The following is a 25,213-nucleotide window of genomic DNA, read 5'->3' as shown; positions in this document are numbered from 1 at the left end:
AATTATTGACTTTGGGGGGTGAATAGTTATGCACACTCATGTTTTCAGTATTTTTGTCTTATTTCTTGTTTGTTTCATAAAGTGGTAGGCATGTTGTGTAAATAAAATAGGAAAAATGCCAAAGGGGGTGTGTACTTTCGCAAGCCACTGTAGATACAGTATTGCGTATCAACAATCAGCTCTGGTGTATGTGTGTGTTCTTCACCTCTGCTAGGAAATGAGCAATTAGTGTTAATACTTCAGTCTCTCCTGTTTTCTCATTGGCAGCTTTAAGAGGCGGTCATGTCAGTGGCGGTCTCGTCTGCAAAACTAAAACTGTTGCCGAAACACAAACGGTTGTGCCGAATTGTTCTGCAGAGTTATTCGAGGAAGCAAAGAGGGGAAGGCTCCACCCCAGAATCATATCTAGTTATTTCTCCTCAATTTCATGATATCTAATTGGTCGAGGTCGAGAGCCATGCGTCCTCCGAAACACGACCCCGCCAAGCCTCACTGCTCTTGACACACTGCTCCCTTAACGTGGAAGCCAGCCGCACCTATTTGTGTTTGTCTAGACCTGTTTGCTCCTCTCCCTGTAAGCTTTACAGATGCTCCCCACGCCCTGGTTGCAACCCTTCTAATTTAGTGTTAACTGCGCGCAGTCTCTGGCAGAGTTTGGAACTGCCGATCTGCGTTCAAGAACGCAGAGTTGATCTCAGCCTTTGCTGCCCTTCATCCTATCCTGCCCTTGACGTTTTGGCCCTGGCGGAAACATGGATCCCCCCAGAGAAGACTACTACTCCAGCTGTTCTCTCTTCATCTGACTACGTTTTCTCTCATAGTCCAAGAGCATCTGGTCGTCACGGTGGTGGCACGGGTCCACTCATTTCTCCTAACTGGAGATTTTCTCTTTTCTCCCTCTCTCACCTGTCCATTTCCTCATTTGACTTTCATGCCATCACTTTCACTTGATCACTCAAGCTTTACATTTTTGTCATCTGCCTTTGATTCATTTCTTTCCAACTCTCTCTTTCCCATCCTTGCCTCTTTTGACCTCACCCTCTCCCAATCCCCTCCAACTCACAAGGCAGGCAATACGCTTGACGTCATCTTTACTAGAGACTGTTCTCCTACTAATCTCTGATCACTTACTTTTTTCCTTTTCTGTCTGCCTTTACTCCAACCCTAAGCACAATCTCTCCCAGTACTCTCCTTTTTAATCCTATCATCTCTCCCTTCTGCTAAATCTTCCTGATTCTACCTCTTCCATCCTACTCTCCTCCCTTTCCTCCCAGCCGGCTCGTCCTTCCCCTCCTGTTTCCTGATTCTACCTCTTCCACCCTACACTGCTCCCTTTCCGCATCCTCTAACTCACAGTGTCCCCTTTCCTCCTGGCCGGCTCGTCCTTCCCCTCCTGCTCAGTAGGTGAGTGACTTATTGTGAGCTTACTGAACAGGTCTGAGTGAAAAAGGAGGAAAACTAAACTTCCGGACCTAGCATCCTTTCACTCCCTCCTCTACCTTCTCTTCCTCTGAAATCCACCACATTTCAAGCTTCTGCTTCTAACCCTAGGAAACTATTTTCCACCTTCTCCTCCTTCCTTACTCCTCCAACCCTCCTCCTCTCTCCCTCCTCTCTGCGGATAACTTTGTCAACCACTTTAAAAAGAATGTTGACGATATCCACTCCTCATTCACTCAGCCTATTGAGTCCACTGGTCCCACTCACACAGAACTACCCTTCGCCTTGACCTCTTTTCCCCTCTCTCTGCAGATGCGACTAGTGAGGTCTGTCCGCCCGACAAACTGCCCGTTCAACCCCATCCAGTCCTCCCTTCTACAGACCATCTCTGGAGACCTTCTTGCATTCCTCACTTTCATTATCAACTCATGCCTGACCACTGGCTGCATCCCCTCTGACTTCAAAATGGCCTAAGTCCTAGACCTATCCACTGCCTTAGACACCGTGAACCATCAGATCCTCCTCTTCACCCTCTCAGGGCTGGGTGTCTCAGGTTCTGCACACTCTTGGATTGCATCCTACCAGGCAGGTTTCTCCTACCAGGTGATGTGGAGAGGATCTGTGTCTGCACCACATACTCTCTCTACTGGTGTCCCCCAGGGCTCAGTTCTAGGCCCTCTCCTCTTCTCTCTATACGCCAAGTCACTCAGCTCTGTCATATCCTCAGATGGTCTCTCCTATCATCGCTATGTGGATGACACTCAACTACTTGTCTCAATACCCCTTCTGACACCCAGGTGGCGACACGTATGTCTGCGTGCTTGGAAGACATCTCAGCTTGGATGTCGGCCCATCGAGCTCAACCTAGACAAGACAGAGCTGCTCCTCCGCCCGGGAAAGGCCTGCCTGCTCAAAGACCTCTACATCACAGTTGACAACTCCACAGTATCAACCTCCCAGACTGCAAAGAACTTGACTCTCCCACCCCCAGCTCTGACTTTGAAAAGATAGAGTGAGAGAGAGAGAGTGAGACAGAGACTGGTCAATGCCATTGATTCAACATGGGTTGGAATTCCATCCCTCTCTGATAACCATCACTTTAATGTGTAGCTTTACTGTGTAGACAAAGAGAGAGACATAAAGAGAGAGAGACATAAAGAGAGAGAGAGACATAAAGAGAGAGAGAGACATAAAGAGAGAGAGACATAAAGAGAGAGAGACATAAAGAGAGAGAGACATAAAGAGAGAGAGAGACATAAAGAGAGAGAGAGACATAAAGAGAGAGAGACATAAAGAGAGAGAGACATAAAGAGAGAGAGAGAGACATAAAGAGAGAGAGACATAAAGAGAGAGAGACATAAAGAGAGAGAGAGAGACATAAAGAGAGAGAGACATAAAGAGAGAGACACATAAAGAGAGAGAGACATAAAGAGAGAGACACATAAAGAGAGAGAGACATAAAGAGAGAGAGACATAAAGAGAGAGAGAGAGACATAAAGAGAGAGAGACAAAGAGAGAGAGAGAGACATAAAGAGAGAGAGACATAAAGAGAGAGAGAGACATAAAGAGAGAGAGACATAAAGAGAGAGAGAGAGAGATAAAGATAGAGAGAGAGAGAGAGAGAGAGAGAGAGAGATAAAGAGAAAGAGAGAGAGACATAAAGAGAGAGAGAGAGAGAGAGAGAGAGACTGGTCAGGGCCATTGATTCATCATGGGTTGGAATTCCATCCCTCTCTGATAACCATCACTACTGTGTAGCTCAAAGAGAGGGTTCTTAGCTAAGACATGGAAGGCTTCCTTAGGGCATATGGTTACAAATCAAATATCACCTGTACAGTCCTGCACATTCTATAGAGATTTTGCGTATGTAGGTATCAGAAGTTAGGTTAAGAGCTTGAGACATTGCGGAAGTTGGAAAGTGCCCTAGTAGTCATGTAGAAGCTGGGAAAGTGGAGAAAGAAAGGCAGTTAGTAGATAGACAGTTTTCCAATACCAGTGACCAGACTGTATCAGTATATCAGGCTATACCCAGGCTATATCCAAGCTATTCCCAGCACATCAGGCTTTCAGTCTTGGTTGAGGAGAGCCCAGTGCCTGTAGTGGGGCATCAAGGCAGAGAAGAGGCAGGTTTAGGAGGAGAGGAGAGAAGATTGGGCTCTGGATTGGAGGAGCACCTGATTGGTATGCTGTAGTCAGGCGGTGTGGAGAGGGAGAAGGCTAGGAGGGTTGTTGGGAGGGGGGTTTACTCTGAGAATAAATTGGCTTTGGGTGTGGAGGGAGAGAGGTGGAGAGAGAGACTGACACAGAGTGGGAGAGAGAGAAACATCTTGATATTCGTTTTATGTTGGAAAGCGAGTGGCGGAGCTGAAGTTGTCTCCACCGTCCTTGTGGGGAGGGATGTGGGGAAGTGGGGCTTTCCAGGACCCTCTGTAGAGAACGAAGAAGTGGTGCTTTCCAGGACCCTCTGTAGAGAACGAGGAGGGAAGTGGGGCTTTCCAGGACCCTCTGTAGAGAACGAGGAGGGAAGTGGAGCTTTCCAGGGCCCTCTGTAGAGGAGGAAGGATCACTGGTTAATTACAGAATACAGATCCAAGAGAGGGGATGGGATGAGGGCTTACCAACGGATCCTAGCAGGGAAGTCTATGAGACAGAGGAGGGAAAGAGGGATGGAGGGAAGTAGAGAGAGAAGGAGGTTGGTAGGGAGGGAGGGAAATAATGAGGGAGGGAGGGAAATAATGAGGGAGGGAGGGAAATAATGAGGAAGGGAGGGAGGAGGGAAATAATGAGGGAGGGAGGGAGGGAGGGAGGGAGGGAGGGAGGGAGGGAGGGAGGGGAAAATGGAGAGAGTGCTAGCTACTGAGACTGGTCAAATAAGTGTTTTAATAACATGGTTTACGTAAATGTTCTTGATGTCTATACACTGTATGTCTATTTCCCCGCTGAAGGCAATAGGTTTACACTGTATGTTGATTTACCCGCTAAAGGCAATAGGTTTCTGAAGATGTCTTGCGGGACATGGCGTTGTAATGCATCATGCCAGGGTCAGAGATAGCATCAGCCCCCTGTCATCATCCGAGCACCCCCATGCGACACTAAAGCATGTCCCCTCGTCCTTTCCTGTCAGTCTGAGTGCTCAGGCAGTGTCTTATATTTTTGTTCTCCCCTTTGTCAGCCACCTGCCCCATCCCCTCCAAAAAGAAAGTTGTTGTCTTCTGCAAGCTGCCTCCTTCCATTTCATTAGCTCAATCTCTATCATCTGACACCACAGCTCATAGAAAGCAATCACAAGTAGTGATGTGTAATTCGCTAACGATTCATTCTTTTTGAACAACTCTTTTTACTGACTCGAGAGTCATGATTTGTTTTTTCCGAGAGACGTTCACTTGACCTGCTGGCCGCATTGAATTCTACAGCAGGATTTAATACGCACCGCTCCGGCTCAGTGGTTACAGAGACGTGCTCTGACCAGTATCTGTCCATCAGGGGAGCGAGGGAAAATAGATCATGCTGCATGCATCATGTTAAGAACTGATAATTGATCGCATTGATTATTGAATGTTACTCGATGGACACATCTTAGAACCAAAGCACAGGCAGCCAGCCTCTCTCTGCTCAAAACTCGAACTCGAGAACAAATCGATTGGGCTGCTGCAGTTTGTGAACGATATTGTGCTAATCTCCCTCGCCGCAGTCAAGCAGTGTCATTCCGCCAAGTAATTCACAATCTAGTCTGGTTGTGTCCGCAACTTGAGCTCAAAGGTATCAGTTAACAATCTTATTTGAATGCCTAGCAATCACAAATGTCAAAAAATTTAAGCACACTTTTATAAGTCTCAGTCACAAATGACAGCTCCAATAATAAGCCCTCTATGGTGAACGAGAGGTTTGTAGAATCATGATTCTTTCGAGTTTTTAATTCATTGTTTGCCAGTAGGGGGTCATCTGTGCATTGGACATTACTGAATCAAATGAACAAAATGAGTCGAAAGATTTGTTCTTTTGACTGAATGACTTGAAAGTATCAGTGAGAAGAGCAAAACTTCCCACCACTAATGGTGCTGCTTGTTGCTTACTGTTAACAACCCAATTAGTTTTTTTTCTGTTTTTTTTCTTCCTCTCTCCTAACTTAATACATAATTGAAAATGGCGGCTGCGGTCCATTTACCACGCTTTTGTTCTTACTACATCAGCGGAACAGAGACCGTGAGGAGTCTGTTTACCAGAGATTGTCTCTCTCTCTATTCTTTCTCTCTCTTTCTCTATGTCTCTGTCTCTCTCTCTGTTCTCTCTCTATTCTTTCTCTCTCTTTCTCTCTGTCTCTGTCTCAATTCTTTCTCTCACTCTGTCTCTCTCTGTCTCTCTCTCTCTATTCTCTCTCACTCTCTATTCGTTCTCTCTCGCTGTCTCTCTGTTCTCTCTCTTTATATCTCTATTCATTTTCTCGCTCTGTCTCTCTCTGTCTCTCTCTATTCTTTCTCTCTTTTCGTTCTCTCTGTCTCTCTCTATTCTCTCACTCTCTATTCGTTCTCTTTGTCTCTCTCTCTATTCTCTCTCACGCTCTATTCGTTCTCTCTCGCTGTCTCTCTCTCTGTTCTCTCTCTTTCTATCTCTATTCTTTCTCTCGCTCGGTCTCTCTCTCTGTCTCTCTCTCTATTCGTTCTCTCTGTCTCTCGCTCTATTCTTTCTCTCTATTCATTCTCTCTCTCTCTCTGTTCTCTCTCTTTCTATCTCTATTCTTTATCTCGCTCTGTCTCTCTCTCTGTTCTCTCTCTTTCTTTCTCTATTCTTTCTCTCGCTCTGTCTCTCTCTTTGTCTCTCTCTCTATTCTTTCTCTCGCTCTGTCTCTCTCTCTCTGTTCTCTCTCTTTCTATCTCTATTCTTTCTCTCTCTCTCTCTCTCTGTTCTCTCTCTTTCTATCTCTATTCTTTCTCTCTCTCTCGTTTTCTTGTTTCCTCCACGCCATGATGCCTTTACGCCTCGTCTGAGATTACTCTAAATTCCAATAAAAAAAAAACATAGTTCTCTTCATTAAATGGAGAATTTGTTGTCTACCTCAGTTTTGGGGGATTGTGTGTGTGTCTATGCGTGGATGCTTGTGTGTGTACGTACATGCGTGTTCACAATACTGTATGTGCAGGCGTTTCTATATTTTCTATGACTGCCATTTGAAAAGAAAAGCCTGTATGAGTTCATGTTAAATCAGACATGTTAAATACATCCTCAAATCACTGTGAGTGATGTGCTTGAAAAGTCATTATTTTAACACATAACAGAAATGACAGCAATACTACATCAATGGATAATTAGTCCATGTCCTCTCTAATTAAGCAATAAGCCCCGAGGAAGTGTGGTATATGGCCAATATACCACGGCTAAGGGCTGTTCTTAACACAACGCATCACAGATTGCCTGGACACAGCCCTTAGCCGTGGTATATTGGCCATATACCACAAACCCCTGAGGTGTCTTATTGCTATTATAAACTGGTTACCAGTTTATAATAGTAATTAGAGCAGTACAAATAAATGTTTTGTCATACCCATGGTATATGGTCTGATATGCCACAGATGTCAGCCAATCAGCATTCAAACCACCCAGTTTATAAGTCTGAATAACCTAAGGCTGCATCCCACCAGTCTCACCACTACTCTCACCACTACTCTCACCACTACTCTCACCACCACTCTCACCACTACTCTCACCACCAGTCTCATTCCTACTCTCACCACTACTCTCACCAATACTCTCACCACCAGTCTCACCACCACTCTCACCACCAGTCTCACCACTACTCTCACCACTACTCTCACCACCAGTCTCACCACTATTCTCACCACCAGTCTCACCACTACTCTCACCACCAGTCTCATTCCTACTCTCACCACTACTCTCACCACCACTCTCACCCCACTCTCACCACCAGTCTCACCACCAGTCTCAACACTACTCTCACCACCAGTCTCACCACTACTCTCACCGCCACTCTCAGCTCTGTAATTGTAATTCAGTGCTCAGGAGATGGTGGTCCTCAATCTATCTGGCCCTCCCGACCCTGCCCTCCCCTGGGAAATGTGTGCAGATATTGGAGTGATTTGCAGTAATAGAACTTTGGGATAAATGGGATTATCCAATGCCCTCCCTCGTAGGGTTCCCCCTGATTCGCAAGTGAACCTCATTACCTGAGCTGGATCCCCTCAGAGCATCCTCAGGGACAAGGTGAAATTACAACAGCATGGTGTTGTGTGGATCACTGGTCTGTTGGGATGGCAGCTTGTTGATAGACCCTAGTACCCGAGGTACAACAAGATCTCACAGTTTGACTAATTTGACTTCAGATTCTGACGTGTATCAAATTTTCTCCAAACGTCAAATTTCGGGGGGTTTTGGGTTTTGAATGCAAAACCCGCCACTGGACGTCCTCGGGACATGAACGAACGTCTAATTTTGAAGTGAATTTTGAATTTTGAAGCAACCTGGCTGCAAATAGACACATGAATGGGAAGAGTTATGAGGTGTTGAGTGTCCAGATTGTGCGAAGAGACCTCATTATTCAATGTAATGACAGGATGTAGTCTGTTTTATTACGAGACATTAGGAAATGGTGTCTTCCCCCGCCATTTCATTGGGATTTGACCCGTGTCTGTAGTGTGAGCTGACTTTCTTTGACTGTTGCTGAAAGACTGTGTGGCAGGTGGACTGACAGAAAGTACAAGGATGTCGACCTTGCACTCAGACCTCTTTGTCTGTCTTTCTCACTCTTTTATCTCCATACATCTCTCTCTCGTTCCTCTTGCTTCCAATTGTCTTGGGTGTGTGTCACCAATACAGAAATACACCAAACATGAGTTCAAGCAGCTCTATATGACCTATACACGTCTGTAACTGTAAACCCCCCCCTCTCTTCATCTTCATGTTTCTCCAGGGAAGGAAGTGTCGGTGGCCACATTCAAGGGGAACGAGTTCTTCTGCTATGACCTGTCGCTGACGCCCATCCAGAGCAGCACGGACGAGATCACGCTCTCCTTTCGCACGCTGCAGCGCAACGGCCTCATGCTGCACACGGGCAAGTCGGCCGACTACGTCAACCTGTCGCTGAAGAGCGGCGCCGTCTGGTTGGTCATCAACCTGGGCTCGGGCGCCTTCGAGGCGCTGGTGGAGCCCGTCAATGGGAAGTTCAATGACAACGCCTGGCACGATGTGCGCGTCACCCGCAACCTGCGCCAGGTAAAGAGACACGACGTGTTTGGTCGAGCTTCTATGCAGTGTTTCTCTCTCGCTTTCTGTGGCTTTCTCTCTTTTTTTTCTCTCTTTCTTTTCTCTCGTTCAAGCTTTTCAATCTGTTGGTCTATGTCTCTGTACCTCTCTGTCTTCCTCCACTTTCTCCTGTCACCTTCTCTCTGATGTTGGTGTTTTTCTCTTCCACTTCCAGGGTTGAGATCTGCAGAGGATTGCTGTGGTCAATCTCTCTCTCCTCATGTTTTCCTTCTCTGAAAAACAACCAAATATCCATGTCATCTGCTCATTGGGAAAAGCAGGGCGGGAAAGGGGGTCAAAGTTAACAGCATAGAGAACAGATAATAGACCCAGCACATGTAATCACAAGTTCACATCCATTCGTAGATGTGGATATCTTATATCCGTAGGTCTACATTACCCTAATAGGGAACTCTGGGTTCAACAGTCTTGTTTCAATATGTATGCATGTAAAGCACTTACCCACGTTATGATTTATAATTAATCTGGAGAGACGGTGCATTTTATCCCCGTCTAAACACATTACTCAACAGATCTTTACAACCCGCTAATGACAGTCAGGAAGAAAGGAATCCCACACACACACACGCACGCACACACACACAAACACACCAACACCCACAAATTGAATAGCAGAGGCAGAGGCTCGATGCCAGGTCATCAATTGGCAGTTGTAGATAGTGGCAGTGAGATGCAATCAATTTGACTTAAGATTGCCTTGCTTACTTCTCCAAGTGTTTTGGTAATGGTAATTGGAATGAATGGCTTGTCGGCCCTAATAATAGCTATTGTAATGGCCCCGTATTGCAACCAGGCCTGATGTGAATGCGTTAACAAACAAAAGTAACAACACCAACTCTTTTGTCCACCGCCGCAGCAAACATTTACACAAAGCCCTACTTCCTATCACCTGGAAACACAACAGGAGCCTCAAACTTCCCTGGACTTTTTAATGAGTGCAGAATTCAGTCTCAGGCAGGAGAAAGAAAAGTTGTGTCGCTGGGAAAGAAACCACAAAAGTGAAGTAAAGATGCTGTGTTGTCTTTCAGAGGAAGCTCTCCAGACCAAGTAGGATTGAAGTATTGGCTGTCATAAAAGTCTGATTCTTCCTGCAGAGATCCGGCCACTGCAGTCATGTCATAATAGATAGACATGTAGTTTATGTGAGCTTGACTCAGGGGGCAAAGTGTTTGACACTGGGAAAACCCTGATCGCACACTGCACACTGCACACAAACTATCTTAAGAAAATATAAGAAGTTCTTAAGTTTTTGTGTAAGAAGTGTTTTGTGAATCCGGCCCCTGGTTCCTCCCCATTGTTTAAGTGAAAGAAAGACAGTCAAGTTGAGCCTCCTGAGTTTGGAGTGTTTGGAGTGCACAATCACTAAGTCATACAGAAGCCTGAATGCTCACTCTACTGTACAATTCTGGTATCATAGGCACTCACTCACACACGCACGCACGCACGCACGCACGCACGCACGCACGCACGCACACACACACACACACACACACACACACACACACACACACACACACACACACACACACACACACACACACACACACACTCACACTCACACTCACACTCACACTAGGGATGGGCATTTTAAATGACTTCAGTAGGGCCTCCCGAGTGTCGCAGCTGTCTAAGTCACTGTATCACAGTGCTAGAGGCGTCACTACAGACCCGTGTTCCATCCCAGGCTGTATAACAACCGGCCATGATTGGGAGTCCAGCAGGGTGGCGTAAAATTGGCCCAGCGTCGTCCGGGTTAGGGGAGGGTTTGGTCGGGGGGTTTTACTTGGCGCATCGCCCTCTAGCGACTCCTTGTGGCGGGCCGGGACCTTGTGGGCTGATCTCGGTGGTCAGGTGAACGGTGTTTCCTCCTACATATTGGTGGCTGGCTTCCTGGTTAAGCGGGCGGGTGTTAAGAAGCGCGGTTTGACGGGTCATGTTTTGGAGGACGCATGACTCGACCTTCACCTCTTCGAGCCTGTTGGGGAGTTGCAGCGATGAGACCAGATCATAATTGGGGAGAAAAAGGGGAGTAAAATACACAAAAAAATGATAATGTTAAAATGATTTCAGAATTCGAATAACATCATGATAGTTTTTCGGATATCTGGGTAGTCGAAATAAGAAATACATTTGAATTTTTCAATGCGTGAGAGATGGTGTGCTGCACTCTGCTTGTTTCAGGAGAAGGGTGTGGGGGAGGGGCCAGAGAGGAGCAGGGGCCGCTGTGAGGTACTCTGTGATTGGCAAAGAGGGAGAGAGAGAGAAAGTAGCCAAACCCAATTGCGCTACTCAGAAAAACATATTGCTGCCGTAGGCTATCTGTCATACCATCTGGTAGTGCCTGACTTGACTGCATTCACATTGTTGTGAAGAAGCTAGTTAGAGTATCCAGCTAAGTTAGCCAGCTAGCTAGCTAAAGTAGCGAGGCTAATAGAAGCTGTTTTGCAGCACTCCCCGTGAAACGTCCACAACAACTGCAATCATATGAAACAACAGCAGGTTGGTTGATCATTGTAGCCTTCTCCTTTTCATTTAGCCAACTTAATTACGTCATTTTAATTACATTTTGCATTAATTAGAAATCTCCCAGTTCACTTGCTAAACATGTAGCCTCTGATTGTAGCCCATAAAACTGTTGTTTTCTTAAGCTATTGAATGTACTGGTCTATCCTATGTAGCAATATCACAGATAGACAAAGGCCTAGCACCCAGACACACAAACACTCACAGGCACACACACACACACACACACTCACACACACACTCACACGGCAGGGGTCAGATATGTTTGCTGCTGGGGCATGCTTGCTCACCAGAGTGAAACTGGTTTAATGAGCTTGGAAAGCCAACATGATTCTAGAGATTTAGACCCTGATCCCAGCCACTCACCACCAGTCCCAACATAGCGATCCACACTGAGCTATACCACACACACACACACACACACACACACACACACACACACACACACACACACACACACACACACACACACACACACACACACACACACACACACAAACACACACACACACACACACACACACACACACACACACACACACACACACACACACACACACACACACACACACACACACATACACACACACACACACACACAGGCTGAGGGAGGATAACGACGGCATTGACCTGACCAGTGACCTCTGACCCAATGTTTGCAGCCTCTCTGCTCTTGGACTAATCAATAGCGTGGTAGCAGATCATGTTACACATACATATGCAGGAGGCAGGAGAAGAGGCATGCATATACACACACTCACACACACACCATTCACCCCCCACAAACTGTTCAGCCTCCTGTTCATATTATATACCCACTGTTTTCATCATGATGTCATATCCCTAGGATAGCCCTCTCCCCAGTCGTCACCGGCCCATAGCTGTAACCCTAGCTCTAAAGCCACGATTATCAATCCGTTTTAATGCCTACAGTAGTTTGATTCCATTCCATTGGTTTTAAGTGCTCTTGCTCTGTGGTTCGGCATCATTAGTAACAATGAGCTTCTCAAACTGTTCGTCATTCAGTTTATTTTTTTCTCTCATTGTATTTATTTCTCATCCAACACCACCCACCTGAAGCCTGTGAATGTGTCACCTTTTTCATGGTAAAAGGAGGCAGAGAGAATTAGGTGAGAAGATATGGAATCCTAAACAGAGAAGAAATGCAGAGAAACACAGAAGAATCACAGCGCCACCCAGTGGTGTTGAGAGGTAATGCTGTACTACATGCCTGTATAGGGGAGAGGTAATGCTGTACTGCAGGCCCTTATAGGGGAGACGTAATGCTGCACTGCAAGCCTGTATAAGGGAGAGGTAATGCTGTACTACATGCCTGTATAGGGGAGAGGTAATGCTGTACTACATGTCTGTATAGGGGAGAGGTAATGCTGTACTACATGTCTGTATAGGGGAGAGGTAATGCTGTACTACATGTCTGTATAGGGGAGAGGTAATGCTGTACTACATGCCTGTATAGGGGAGAGGTAATGCCACACTACATGTCTGTATAGGGGAGAGGTAATGCTGTACTACATGCCTGTATAGGGGAGAGGTAATGCTGTACTACATGCCTGTATAGGGGAGAGGTAATGCTGTACTACATGCCTGTATAGGGGAGAGGTAATGCTGTACTACATGCCTGTATAGGGGAGAGGTAATGCTGTACTACATGCCTGTATAGAGGAGAGGTAATGCAATACTGCATGGCTGTATAGAGGAGAGGTAATGCTGCACTACACTGCACTGCCTGTATAGGGGAGAGGTAATGCTGTACTACATGCCTGTATAGGGGAGAGGTAATGCTGCACTACACTGCACTGCCTGTATAGGGGAGAGGTAATGCTGTACTACATGCCTGTATAGGGGAGAGGTAATGCTGTACTACATGCCTGTATAGGGGAGAGGTAATGCTGTACTGCATGTCTGTATTGGGGAGAGGTAATGCTATACTGCTGACCTGTATAGGGGAGAGGTAATGCTCTACTGCTGACCTGTATAGGGGAGAGGCAATGCTGTACTGCAGGCCTGTATATGGGAGAGGTAATGCTGTAATGCAGGCCTGTATATGGGAGAGGTAATGCTGTACTGCATGCATGCATATGGGGAGAGGTAATGCTGTAATGCAGGCCTGTATATGGGAGAGGTAATGCTGTACTGCATGCATGCATAGGGGAGAGGTAATGCTGTACTGCATGCCTGCATAGAGGAGAGGTAATGATGTACTGCATGCCTGCATAGGGGAGAGGTAATGCTGTACTGCAGGCCTGTACAGGGGAGAGGCAATGCTGTACTGCAGGCCTGCATAGGGGAGAGGTAATGCTGTACTGCATGTCTGCATAGGGGAGATGTAATGCTGTACTGCAGGCCTATATAAGGGAGAGGTAATGCTGTACTGCATGTCTGCATAGGGGAGATGTAATGCTGTACTGCAGGCCTATATAAGGGAGAGGTAATGCTGTACTGCATGCCTGCATAGGGGAGAGGTAATGCTGCACTGAATGCCTGTATAGGGGAGAGGTAAATTTTTAAAGAACAAATTGTTATTTACAATGACTGCCTACCGGGGAACAGTGGGTTAACTGCCTTGTTCAGGGGCAGAACGACAGATGTTTTACCTTGTCAGCTCTGGGATTCCATCCAGTAACCTTCCAGTTACTGGCCCAACGCTCTAACCACTCGGTTACCTGCCGCCCCAGAATGCTGTACTGCCGGCCTGTATAGGGAAGACAGTGTGGTTGGTCCCTGTGGTATATGGATGATGGGCAGTCAAGGCTGTTCACACTGACCTCTCATCATGGAAGAAGCTCTCCCAAAAACACAGAGGCCGGCCGGCAGGCGTCTCCTCCCTTCCCCTCTCCTCTCCCTCTACCCCCCCATTCTCTTCCGTCTCTCTCCGGCTCTGACATAATGACATACTGTCATGGACGGTTTACAGACTTTAAGCAGTGGTGACTGTGCTGCAATACTCCAGGGCTGAGACGCTGGACAGACGGACCAACAGACACAATACATTGCATACAATGCAAACCCACACAGCGAGACCAATACAAATGGATACGCAGGGAGGGTGGCTGGGCATGAACAATTGTTCAACACATGCTGCTGCACACATCCACACACTCGCACATTTAGCTGACTTTTTCCACTGCAAGAGAATGTGGTTGTTTTCCACTTGCATTCATGTAACGGTTTCAGACCAAAGAGATGTAATGTTTCAGACCAAAGAGATGTAATGTTTCAGACCAAAGAGATGTAATGTTTCAGACCAAAGAGATGTAACGGTTTCAGACCAAAGAGATGTAATGTTTCAGACCAAAGAGATGTAATGTTTCAGACCAAAGAGATGTAATGTTTCAGACCAAAGAGATGTAATGTTTCAGACCAAAGAGATGTAATGGTTCAGACCAAAGAGATGTAACGGTTTCAGACCAAAGAGATGTAATGGTTCAGACCAAAGAGATGTAATGTTTCAGACCAAAGAGATGTAATGTTTCAGACCAAAGAGATGTAATGTTTCAGACCAAAGAGATGTAATGTTTCAGACCAAAGAGATGTAATGGTTCAGACCAAAGAGATGTAACGGTTTCAGACCAAAGAGATGTAACGGTTTCAGACCAAAGAGATGTAATGGTTCAGACCAAAGACATGTAATGTTTCAGACCAAAGAGATGTAATGTTTCAGACCAAAGAGATGTAATGTTTCAGAACAAAGAGATGTAATGGTTTCAGACCAAAGAGGTGTAATGTTTCAGACCAAAGAGATGTAGTGTTTCAGACCAAAGAGATGTAATGGTTTCAGACCAAAGAGATGTAATGTTTCAGACCAAAGAGATGTAATGTTTCAGACCAAAGAGATGTAATGTTTCAGAACAAAGAGATGTAATGTTTCAGACCAAAGAGATGTAATGTTTCAGACCAAAGAGATGTACTGTTTCAAACCAAAGAGATGTAATGTTTCAGACCAAAGAGATGTAATGTTTCAGACCAAAGAGATGTAATGTTTCAGACCAAAGAGATGTAATGTTTCAGAACAAAGAGATGTAATGTTTCAGACCAAAGAGATGTAATGTTTCAAACCAAAGAGATGTAATGTTTCAGACCAAAGAGATGTAATGTTTCAGACCAAAGAGATGTAATGTTTCAGACCAAAGAGATGTAATGTTTTCAGACCAAAGAGATGTAATGTTTCAGACCAAAGAGATGTACTGTTTCAGACCAAAGAGATGTAATGTTTCAGACCAAAGAGATGTAATGTTTCAGACCAAAGAGATGTAATGTTTCAGACCAAAGAGATGTAATGTTTCAGACCAAAGAGATGTAATGTTTCAGAACAAAGAGATGTAATGTTTCAGACCAAAGAGATGTAATGTTTCAGAACAAAGAGATGTAATGTTTCAGACCAAAGAGATGTAATGTTTCAGACCAAAGAGATGTAATGTTTCAGACCAAAGAGATGTAATGTTTCAGACCAAATAGATGTAATGTTTCAGACCAAAGAGATGTAATCTACTACGTGACACATAATACACCAACTCTGTATTCACAATATATCTTGTTGACAGTCACACGTCTTTAGAAGTAAAACATCATGCGTTCTGTTCACAATAGCAGACATGGATAGCCCTCAACAATAAATATTCTTAGAACTAGTTTCACTCGGCTCGTGAGATAACCGCGAATGGTCTTGGTTTCGCTCACGCACACAAAGACTTTGAGATTTAAGACGCCTCCAGTCATGATGAATGAAGCCTCCCCACCGTTTAAAGTCCATCTAAAATGGTGTTTGGATTATAGTGCGCTTGCCATCACCAATGTTAGAAGGCAGCAGGAGAGGATGAACATTGGTGGTTCTGCCAAGATATCACTCTCTCCGGCTTCAGTCAATTCATTCGCCTCGCAGTGGTTAAATTCATTGTGTTGTCTGTGCCGGGTATGTCAGCTTTCTTAGGGGAATCTAGTACTTCATGTTTTCTGAAACCATGGAAACCGCCAACATAAGGAAATCTAGCAAATCTGATACCACTGTACATAGTCTACTGTGAGACAATAACATGCTGTACTGTATACTGCAGCCGACAGAAAAGACAGCGCCGAGCTTTCTTCCCGTATCCCATTATTTTGATCTGTAGGTCTCATTCCAAGCCACTTACTGAAAGAGGGTAATACAGTAAGGCCAGTCAGGGGCTGTCTATCTGTCTGTGTGTTTAACAGACACCTTAGGCCCCCGAGGGCACCTACAGCCATTAGGAAATATGAACCAGGCAGGGAGAGCTGCAGGACATCAGGACTGTGTGTTTTCCTGCCTGCCTGCCTATGTGTGTGTGGGTGTGTGTATCCGTGTGCATGTACTCGCGTGCTTGTGTGTGTGATACTCTACCTGCAGTGGTAAAAGAGGAAGAGTCTCTTGGATGCAGAGTACAGCTTTGGGATCGAGGGGAAGGGAAAAGGGAGCGAGGGGATGGGAAAGGGAGGGAGGAGATGGGAAAGGTAGCGAGGGGAAGGGAAAGGGAACGAGGGGATAAGAAAGGGAGCGAGGGGATGAGAAAGGGAGCGAGGGAATGGAAAAGGGAGCAAGGGAATAGGAAAGGGGGCGTATGGGAAAGGGTGCGAGGGGATGAGAAAGGGAGCGAGGGGATGGGAAAGGGAGCGAGGGGATGGGAAAGGGAGCGAGGGGATGGGAAAGGGAGCGAGGAGATGGGAAAGGGAGCGAGGAGATGGGAATGGGAGCGAGGGGATTGGAAAGGGAGCGAGGAGATGGTAAAGGGAGTGAGGAGATGGGAAAGGGAGCGAGGAGATGGGAAAGGGAGCGAGGAGATGGTAAAGGGAGTGAGGAGATGGGAAAGGGAGCGAGGAGATGGGAAAGGGAGCGAGGGGATTGGAAAGGGAGCGAGTGGATAGGAAAGGGAGCGAGGAGATGGGAAAGGGAGCGAGGAGATGGGAAAGGGAGTGAGGAGATGGGAAAGGGAGCGAGGGGATTGGAAAGGGAGTGAGGAGATGGGAAAGGGAGCGAGGGGATGGGAAAAGGGAGCGAGGGGATGGAAAAGGCTTTGTTTCATTCCCTCTATGTGCCTTAATAAAAACCAACGTCTTTACCGCTCGTGTGTCTGTGGACTGGGAAGAACAAGACATTTGAACTCTTGAACATATTTATATTTATTTCTCTTTTTCTTTTTCTTTCTCTCTCTCTCTCTCTCTCTCTCTCTCTCTCTCTCTCTCTTTCTCTTTCTTTCTTTCTCTCTCTCTCTCTCTCTCTCTCTTTCTCTCTCTCTCTCTTTCTCTCTCTCTCTCTCTCTCTCTCTTTCTCTCTCAGACCCTCACTCTGTCTCCTCTCTCTTTCTCTCTTTCTCCCTCCGGCTCTCTCTGTCTCTCTCTCTCTCCTTCTCTCTCCAACTCTCTCTCTCTGTCTCTCTTTCTCTCTCCGACTCTCTCTCTCTCATTCTCTTTCTCTATTTATCTCTCTCGTTGCTCATGCTGTCTTCTCTCTCCTCTCATTCTCTCTCTCCCTCCCTCTCTCTCTATCTCTCTCCCTCTCTGCATCCCCTAGTGTCTTCCTGTCTAGTATTCTAACCCCTGTCTTTTCTTCATATAATTAGACCTTGGGTTCAGCCATTGGATTAATTGTCGGATAAAACAGATTTGTCTTGTTCTTTAAGTGCTGAGCATGCTGCTCTGACCATACTGCGCTGGGGTTCAGTGCCCTGAGTTCAGCTCCTCCAACACACTTTGAGTGAACAAAGTAACCTGTTGACTGTACAGACTGCACACACACTCATGCATGAGCAGGCACAAATAGGCACACACACACACAATCATGAACAGACCCACGCACGCACGCACGCACGCACGCGCGCGCACGCACGCACGCACACACACACACACACACACACACACACACACACACACACACACACACACACACACACACACACACACACACACAGAGAGAGACAAAGAGACACACACATAATCATGAGCAGGCACACACAGACACTGGAGCTGAAGAACCAGGAGCTTTAAAAGGTTACCTCTCCTTGGTATGGGATGAGGAATATTACATTATTCCATAGGCAGAAGATAGAACAACCGAAATCACAGTCAATAGTGGAGGTTTTTGGACATTCTTCTGGATCTCCTCTTCACCTCTTGTTTTTCTATCCCTGTCTATTGGGTATCATCTAGTTTAGCAGCTGCAATTATGCCCCCCCTTCCATCCCTCCCCCTTCCATCCCTCTTTCCCTCCCTCCCCCTTCCATCCCTCTTTCCCTCCCTCCCCCTTCCATCCCTCTTTCCCTCCCTCCCCCTTCCATCCCTCTTTCCCTCCCTCCCCCTTCCATCCCTCCCCCTTCCATCCCTCTTTCCCTCCCTCTTTCCCTCCCTCCCCCTTCCATCCCTCCCCCTTCCATCCCTCTTTCCCTCCCCCCCTTCCATCCCTCTTTCCCTCCCTCCCCCTTCCATCCCTCCCCCTTCCATCCCTCTTTCCCTCCCTCTTTCCCTCCCTCCCCCTTCCATCCCTCCCCCTTCCATCCCTCTTTCCCTCCCTCTTTCCCTCCCTCCCCCTTCCATCCCTCCCCCTTCCATCCCTCTTTCCCTCCCTCCCCCTTCCATCCCTCTTTCCCTCCCTCCCCCTTCCATCCCTCCCCCTTCCATCCCTCTTTCCCTCCCTCTTTCCCTCCCTCCCCCTTCCATCCCTCTTTCCCTCCCTCCCCCTTCCATCCCTCTTTCCCTCCCTCCCCCTTCCATCCCTCCCCCTTCCATCCCTCTTTCCCTCCCTCTTTCCCTCCCTCCCCCTTCCATCCCTCTTTCCCTCCCTCCCCCTTCCATCCCTCCCCCTTCCATCCCTCTTTCCCTCCCTCTTTCCCTCCCTCCCCCTTCCATCCCTCCCCCTTCCATCCCTCTTTCCCTCCCTCCCCCTTCCATCCCTCCCCCTTCCATCCCTCTTTCCCTCCCTCCCCCTTCCATCCCTCTTTCCCTCCCTTCCAGCGTCAACATTTTTTGACACAGAAAGAAAGCCTCTAGAATTCAGAACAGTTCGTCCAATCGATTCCTCCTCTCCCTTCCACTTGCATCCCCCTCCCTCTCCCCGCTTGTAATTTGTCACCTAGCAACCGGCCGGTCCGCTAGCTGTTGTTTCATCCATCTCATGTACAGGAGAGACATTAACCACTTCATTGTCATCACCTCTTGTCCTCATTACATTCTAAAGTCCACTCTCTCTATAGTCTAAAGAGTATCACAGCTCTCGTAGGGCTAACAAAGCATTTTTCATAACATTCCCTCCAGCAAGGACTGCTCAAACGATAGCAGAGCCTCAGAGCAATTGAGCACCCACCTTGCAAAATCAATAAGACCAAAGCAATCTATTGATGGTAATGGCCGCCAGGGCTTATCGTAGTTAGGTGAGTTAAAATGCCATTCGGATTGTCTAGTGTGTAGTGGCAACATTCATAATGGTAATATCATATAACCATTAGTTTACTTCTTCACAAGAGATAACAAATCTATCAGGCGTAATGACAGTGCGCCACCATGATCCTGGTACTGTGCTATTACAGATGACATGTTAAGTAGCCATAATGTGTTGGACCCACAATGCAACAGTGGCAGTCAGGGGGATGACGCAAGGGTGAGGCAAGCGGATCATTCGGTAGGGGTGATACAGGCTAATGGATGAGGCGAGAGGCCAGACTCCCTGTTTTTTGTGGAAGTCTGTGCATTGGGTGAAATGGCATGCAGTGTAACAGTTGGGTGAAATGGCATGCAGTGTAACAGTTGGGTAAAATGGCATGCAGTGTAACAGTTGGGTAAAATGGCATGCGGTGTAACAGTTGGGTGAAATGGCATGCAGTGTAACAGTTGGGTAAAATGGCATGCAGTGTAACAGTTGGGTAAAATGGCATGCGGTGTAACAATTGGGTAAAATGGCATGCGGTGTAACAGTAGGGTAAAATGGCATGCAGCGTTACAGTTGGGTGAAATGGCATGCAGTGTAACAGTTGGGTAAAATGGCATGCGGTGTAATAGTTGGGTAAAATGGCATGCAGCGTTACAGTTGGGTGAAATGGCATGCAGTGTAACAGTTGGGTAAAATGGCATGCAGTGTAACAGTTGGGTGAAATGGCATGCAGTGTAACAGTTGTGTAAAATGGCATGCAGTGTAACAGTTGGGTAAAATGGCATGCAGTGTAACAGTTGGGTGAAATGGCATGCGGTGTAACAGTTGGGTAAAATGGCATGCGGTGTAACAGTTGGGTAAAATGGCATGCAGTGTAACAGTTGGGTAAAATGGCATGCAGTGTAACAGTTGGGTGAAATGGCATGCAGTGTAACAGTTGGGTAAAATGGCATGCAGTGTAACAGTTGGGTAAAATGGCATGCGGTGTAACAGTAGGGTAAAATGGCATGCAGTGTAACAGTTGGGTAAAATGGCATGCGGTGTAACAGTTGGGTAAAATGGCATGCGGTGTAACAGTAGGGTAAAATGGCATGCAGTGTAACAGTTGGGTAAAATGGCATGCGGTGTAACAGTTGGGTAAAATGGCATGCGGTGTAACATTAGGGTAAAATGGCATGCAGTGTTACAGTTGGGTGAAATGGCATGCAGTGTAACAATTGGGAGAAATGGCATGCGGTGTAACAGTTGGGAGAAATGGCATGTGGTGTAACAGTTGGGTGAAATGGCATGCAGTGTAACAGTTAGGTGAAATGGCATGCGGTGTAAAAGCTGTGGTGAGTATACTGGCTGTTATGAACACAGGTAGAGGAGGGCTTCTGGCCAAAAGTTGTTTGACTGAGATTTAGCTCATACCTACAGTATGTATGACAATGAGTTTGAATCGCTACTCAATATTCAACTCAGAGAGAGAGAGCGAGAGAGAGAGAGAGAGAGCGCGAGAGAGCGAGAGAGAGAGAGCGAGAGAGAGAGAGCGAGAGAGAGAGAGCGAGAGAGAGAGAGAGAGAGAGAGAGAGAGAGAGAGAGAGAGAGAGAGAGAGAGAGAGAGAGAGAGAGAGAGAGAGATATATATATATATATATATATATATATATATATAGAGAGAGAGAGAGAGAGAGAGAGAGAGAGAGAGAGAGAGAGAGAGAGAGAGAGAGATATATATATATAGAGAGAGAGATAGATATATATATATAGAGAGAGATATGTATATATAGAGAGATATATATATATATATATAGAGATATATATATATATATATATATATATATAGAGAGAGAGAGAGAGAGAGATATATATATATAGAGAGAGATATATATATATATAGAGAGAGAGATATGTATATAGAGAGAGATATAGAGAGATCTTATGTACGATAGGCCATCATTTTCTTTTGTTGCTGCACACACAGCCCCGTCTGTCGGCATAATTGCACTGACATTTATATTTTCATCTGGTGGTGTTATGTCAATTTCCATTACTGGAAGCCTAAGCTGTGGTGTTGGGGTTGAGGGATGGAGGAAGGGAGGGAAAGAAGGCAGGGATGGGTGTATCAAGAGAGGATTGGAATGAAAGCGCAACTAACTAGCTGGTAGAAAGACTCCCCTGACTATTCGGCTGCCGAACTCACAGCAATACTCTGTTTGACACCTCCGCTACGACATGTGGTGCATGAAAAACACATACAGTGCCATCCGAAAGCATTCGCACCCCTTGACTTTTCCACATTTTTTTGTGTTACAGCCTGATTTTAAAGTGAATTAAATTTAGATTTTGTGTCACTGATCTACACACAACACCCCATAATGTCAAAGTGGAATTATGTTTTAGAAATGTTTACAATTTAATACAAAATTAAAAGGTGAAATGTCTTGAGTCAATAGGTATTCAACCCTTTTGTTATTGCAAGCCTAAATAAGTACAGGAGTAATAACATGCTTAACACGTCACATAAGTTGCATGGACTCTGTGAGCAATAATAGTGTTTAACATCATTTTTAAATGACTACCCAATTTCTGTACCCCACACATAGAATTATCTGTACGGTCCCTCATTCAATCAGTGAATTTCTACCACAGATTCGTCCACAGAGATCAGCGATGTTTTCCAATGGTTCATAAAGAAGGGCCCCTATTGGTAGATAACATTAAACAATTATAGTAAACAGACACTGAATATCCATTTGAGCATTACTACGAAGATATAGGCGTCCTTCCTAACTCAGTTGCCGAAGAGGAAGGAAACCGCTCAGTGATTTCACCATGAGGCCAATGGCGATTTATAACCATTACGAGTTTAATTGCTTCAATTGGAGATAATTTAGGATGGATCAACAACATTGTAGTTACTCCACAATACTAACATTAATGACAGAGTGAAAAGAAGGAAGCCTGTACAGAATACAAATATTCCAAAACATGCATCCTCTTTGACACGTTAGTAATACTGCTAAAAAGGTGGCAAAGAAATGTCCTTTTGGCCTGAGTACAAGGCGTTATGTTTGGGGCAAATCCAGCACAACACATCACTGAGTACCACTCTTCATATGTTCAAGCAGGGTGGTGGCTGCATCATGTTATAGGTATGCTTGTCATCGGCAAGGACTAGGGAATAAATACATTTTTTTAAATGAACGTAATAGAGCTAAGCACAGGCAAAATCCTAGATGAAAACGTGGTTCAAATCAAATCAAATCAAATTTATTTATATAGCCCTTCGTACATCAGCTGATATCTCAAAGTGTTGTACAAAAACCCAGCGTAAAACCCCAAACAGCAAGCAATGCAGATGTAGAAGCACGGTGGCTAGGAAACACTCCCTAGAAAGGCCAAAACCTAGGAAGAAATCTAGAGAGGAACCAGGCTATGAGGGGTGGCCAGTCCTCTTCTGGCTGTGCCGGGTGGAGATTATAACAGAACATGGCCAAGATGTTCAAATGTTCATAAATGACCAGCATGGTCAAATAATAATAATCACAGTAGTTGTCGAGGGTGCAGTCTGCTTTCCAACAGATACTGGGAGACAAATTCACTTCTCAGCAGAACATTTACCTAAAACACAAGGCCAAATATACCCTGGAGTTGCTCACCAAGACGACATTGAAGGTTCCTGAGTGGCCTAGTTACAGTTTGAATTTAAATCTGCTTGAAAATCTATGGTAAAACTTGAAAATGGCTGTCTAGCAATGATCAAAAACCAACTAGACAGAGCATGAATAACTTTTTTAAGAATATTGGGCAAATATTGTACAATCCAGGTTTGCAAAGATCTTAGAGACTTTCCCAGAAAGACTGAAGGTTTTTCTAAAATGTATTCATTCAGGGGGTTGAATACTTATCTAATCAAGATATATTAGTGTTTTATTTATTAAAATATTTTGTTGGTCTTTGACCAAAAAAAGGACAATTTAATCCATTTTATTCCCACTTTGTAACACAACAAAATGTAGAAAAAATGGGTGTGAAAATGTGCTGAAGGCACTGTACATGTGCCTCATAGAATCAAATATCTAATGAAATACATACATGAGGGTCTACATACAGAACATGCAAACACACACCAACCACATGCACCACACACACACACCCATCCCACACATGCACACCCATCCCACACATGCACACCCCTCAGTAACCATTTTATACCTGTTGTGATCAACTACAATATGTGACCATTTGAATGAGTTCTGTATGCAGCCTCTCTTCTAGGAGCTCAAAGTCAATATTCTACTATACAAAACGCATTGCTTTCTCTCAACTACCTCAGGTCTAATGAAAAATACTAGCCATTTTTTCCCCAGCCAATAGGATTTATCTCTGTCTCTTTTTATAATTGACTATTTCTAGCTAAATTGGAAGTTTATATTTTATGAGAGCGGTCATCAGTCTTATAGCTCAATTGATCTTTGCAATAAATCCACCCAGACCAATTGTACAGTGGGCCTTCGGAGTCTGCCAACCATTGATCTTTTTCACAGCCGCACTAAAATATTTATCCGGGTTGTGACATTTTAACTATGTCCATTGTGACATGTATGTAAAGATCAAACCCCTGATAGCCCCATTCTCGGCTACTCGGTCAACACGATCTGGCTCTCATCTCATTTGCTTCAGGACCTTAGTGCTTTACCGCTTTCCCCAGACTGTTGACAGGGAAAACATGTCATTTCTCTCTTCTCTTTCCGCAAGTGGAGGGCTACATGGTGAAACTATTCTAATTGGTCTTTTACAGTCTTTCCCCACATTAATAATGTATGTGGAGAAGCTAGAAGCTAGTGCAATGGAAGCGCCTTAGACAGCGCTTAAAAAAAACGATGTGTCTGTTCTTGTTTACACGATTAGGAGTTTTATCCCCCCATCAGCAAACAATGGCCGCCGCCTCCTCCCTGTCTCCTTGTTCCACATGAGTCAATTATAGACAGGGAAGGCGTGGGCTGACGAGGGTCGTCATTCCACAGCCGAAGGCTTTGAATATAGGGAGGCCTTGTCGTATAAACCCCCTGGCAGGCTGAGACAGGGCAGGACAGGGTGAGACAGGGCAGGACAGGTTGAGACAGGGTGAGACAGGGCAGGACAGGGTGAGACAGGGCAGGACAGGGTGAGACAGGGCAGGACAGGGTGAGACAGGTCAGGACAGGCTGAGACAGGGCAGGACGGGGTGAGACAGGGCAGGACGGGGTGAGACAGGGCAGGACGGGGTGAGACAGGGCAGGACAGGGTGAGACAGGACAGTGCATGGTGAGACAAGACAGGACATGGTGAGACAGGGCAGGGCGGGGTGAGACATGGCAGGACGGGGTGAGCCAGGGCAGGACGGTCGAGACAGGGCAGGACGGGGTGAGACAGGGTGGGGTGAGACAGGGCACGGCGGGGTGAGACAGGGCAGGACGGGGTGAGACAGGGCAGGATGGGGTGAGACAGGGCAGGACGGGGGCAGGACGGGGTGAGGCAGGGCAGGACGGGTGAGGCAGGGCAGGGTGGGGTGAGACAGGGCAGGACGGGGGCAGGACGGGGTGAGGCAGGGCAGGA

At 46.0% G+C, this 25,213-nt stretch overlaps 1 protein-coding gene across 13 annotated transcripts in view; it reads left to right on the top strand.

Annotated features, from left to right (window-relative positions):
- Positions 1-25,213, top strand: part of LOC129865839 (neurexin-2-like) — a 1,012,026-nt gene that overhangs the window by 391,345 nt on the left and 595,468 nt on the right. For all 13 annotated transcript variants that reach the window (XM_055938878.1, XM_055938873.1, XM_055938874.1 and 10 more), the window contains one exon: positions 8,363-8,664. In XM_055938878.1, coding sequence (XP_055794853.1) covers positions 8,363-8,664 — 302 coding nt within the window. The remainder of the gene's footprint in view (positions 1-8,362; positions 8,665-25,213) is intronic.

Source organism: Salvelinus fontinalis, chromosome 11 (genome assembly GCF_029448725.1).
Source record: "Salvelinus fontinalis isolate EN_2023a chromosome 11, ASM2944872v1, whole genome shotgun sequence".
Taxonomy (NCBI): domain Eukaryota; kingdom Metazoa; phylum Chordata; class Actinopteri; order Salmoniformes; family Salmonidae; genus Salvelinus; species Salvelinus fontinalis.
Note: the sequence above shows the minus strand (reverse complement) of the source record. Positions and strands in the feature narration are given on the sequence as shown.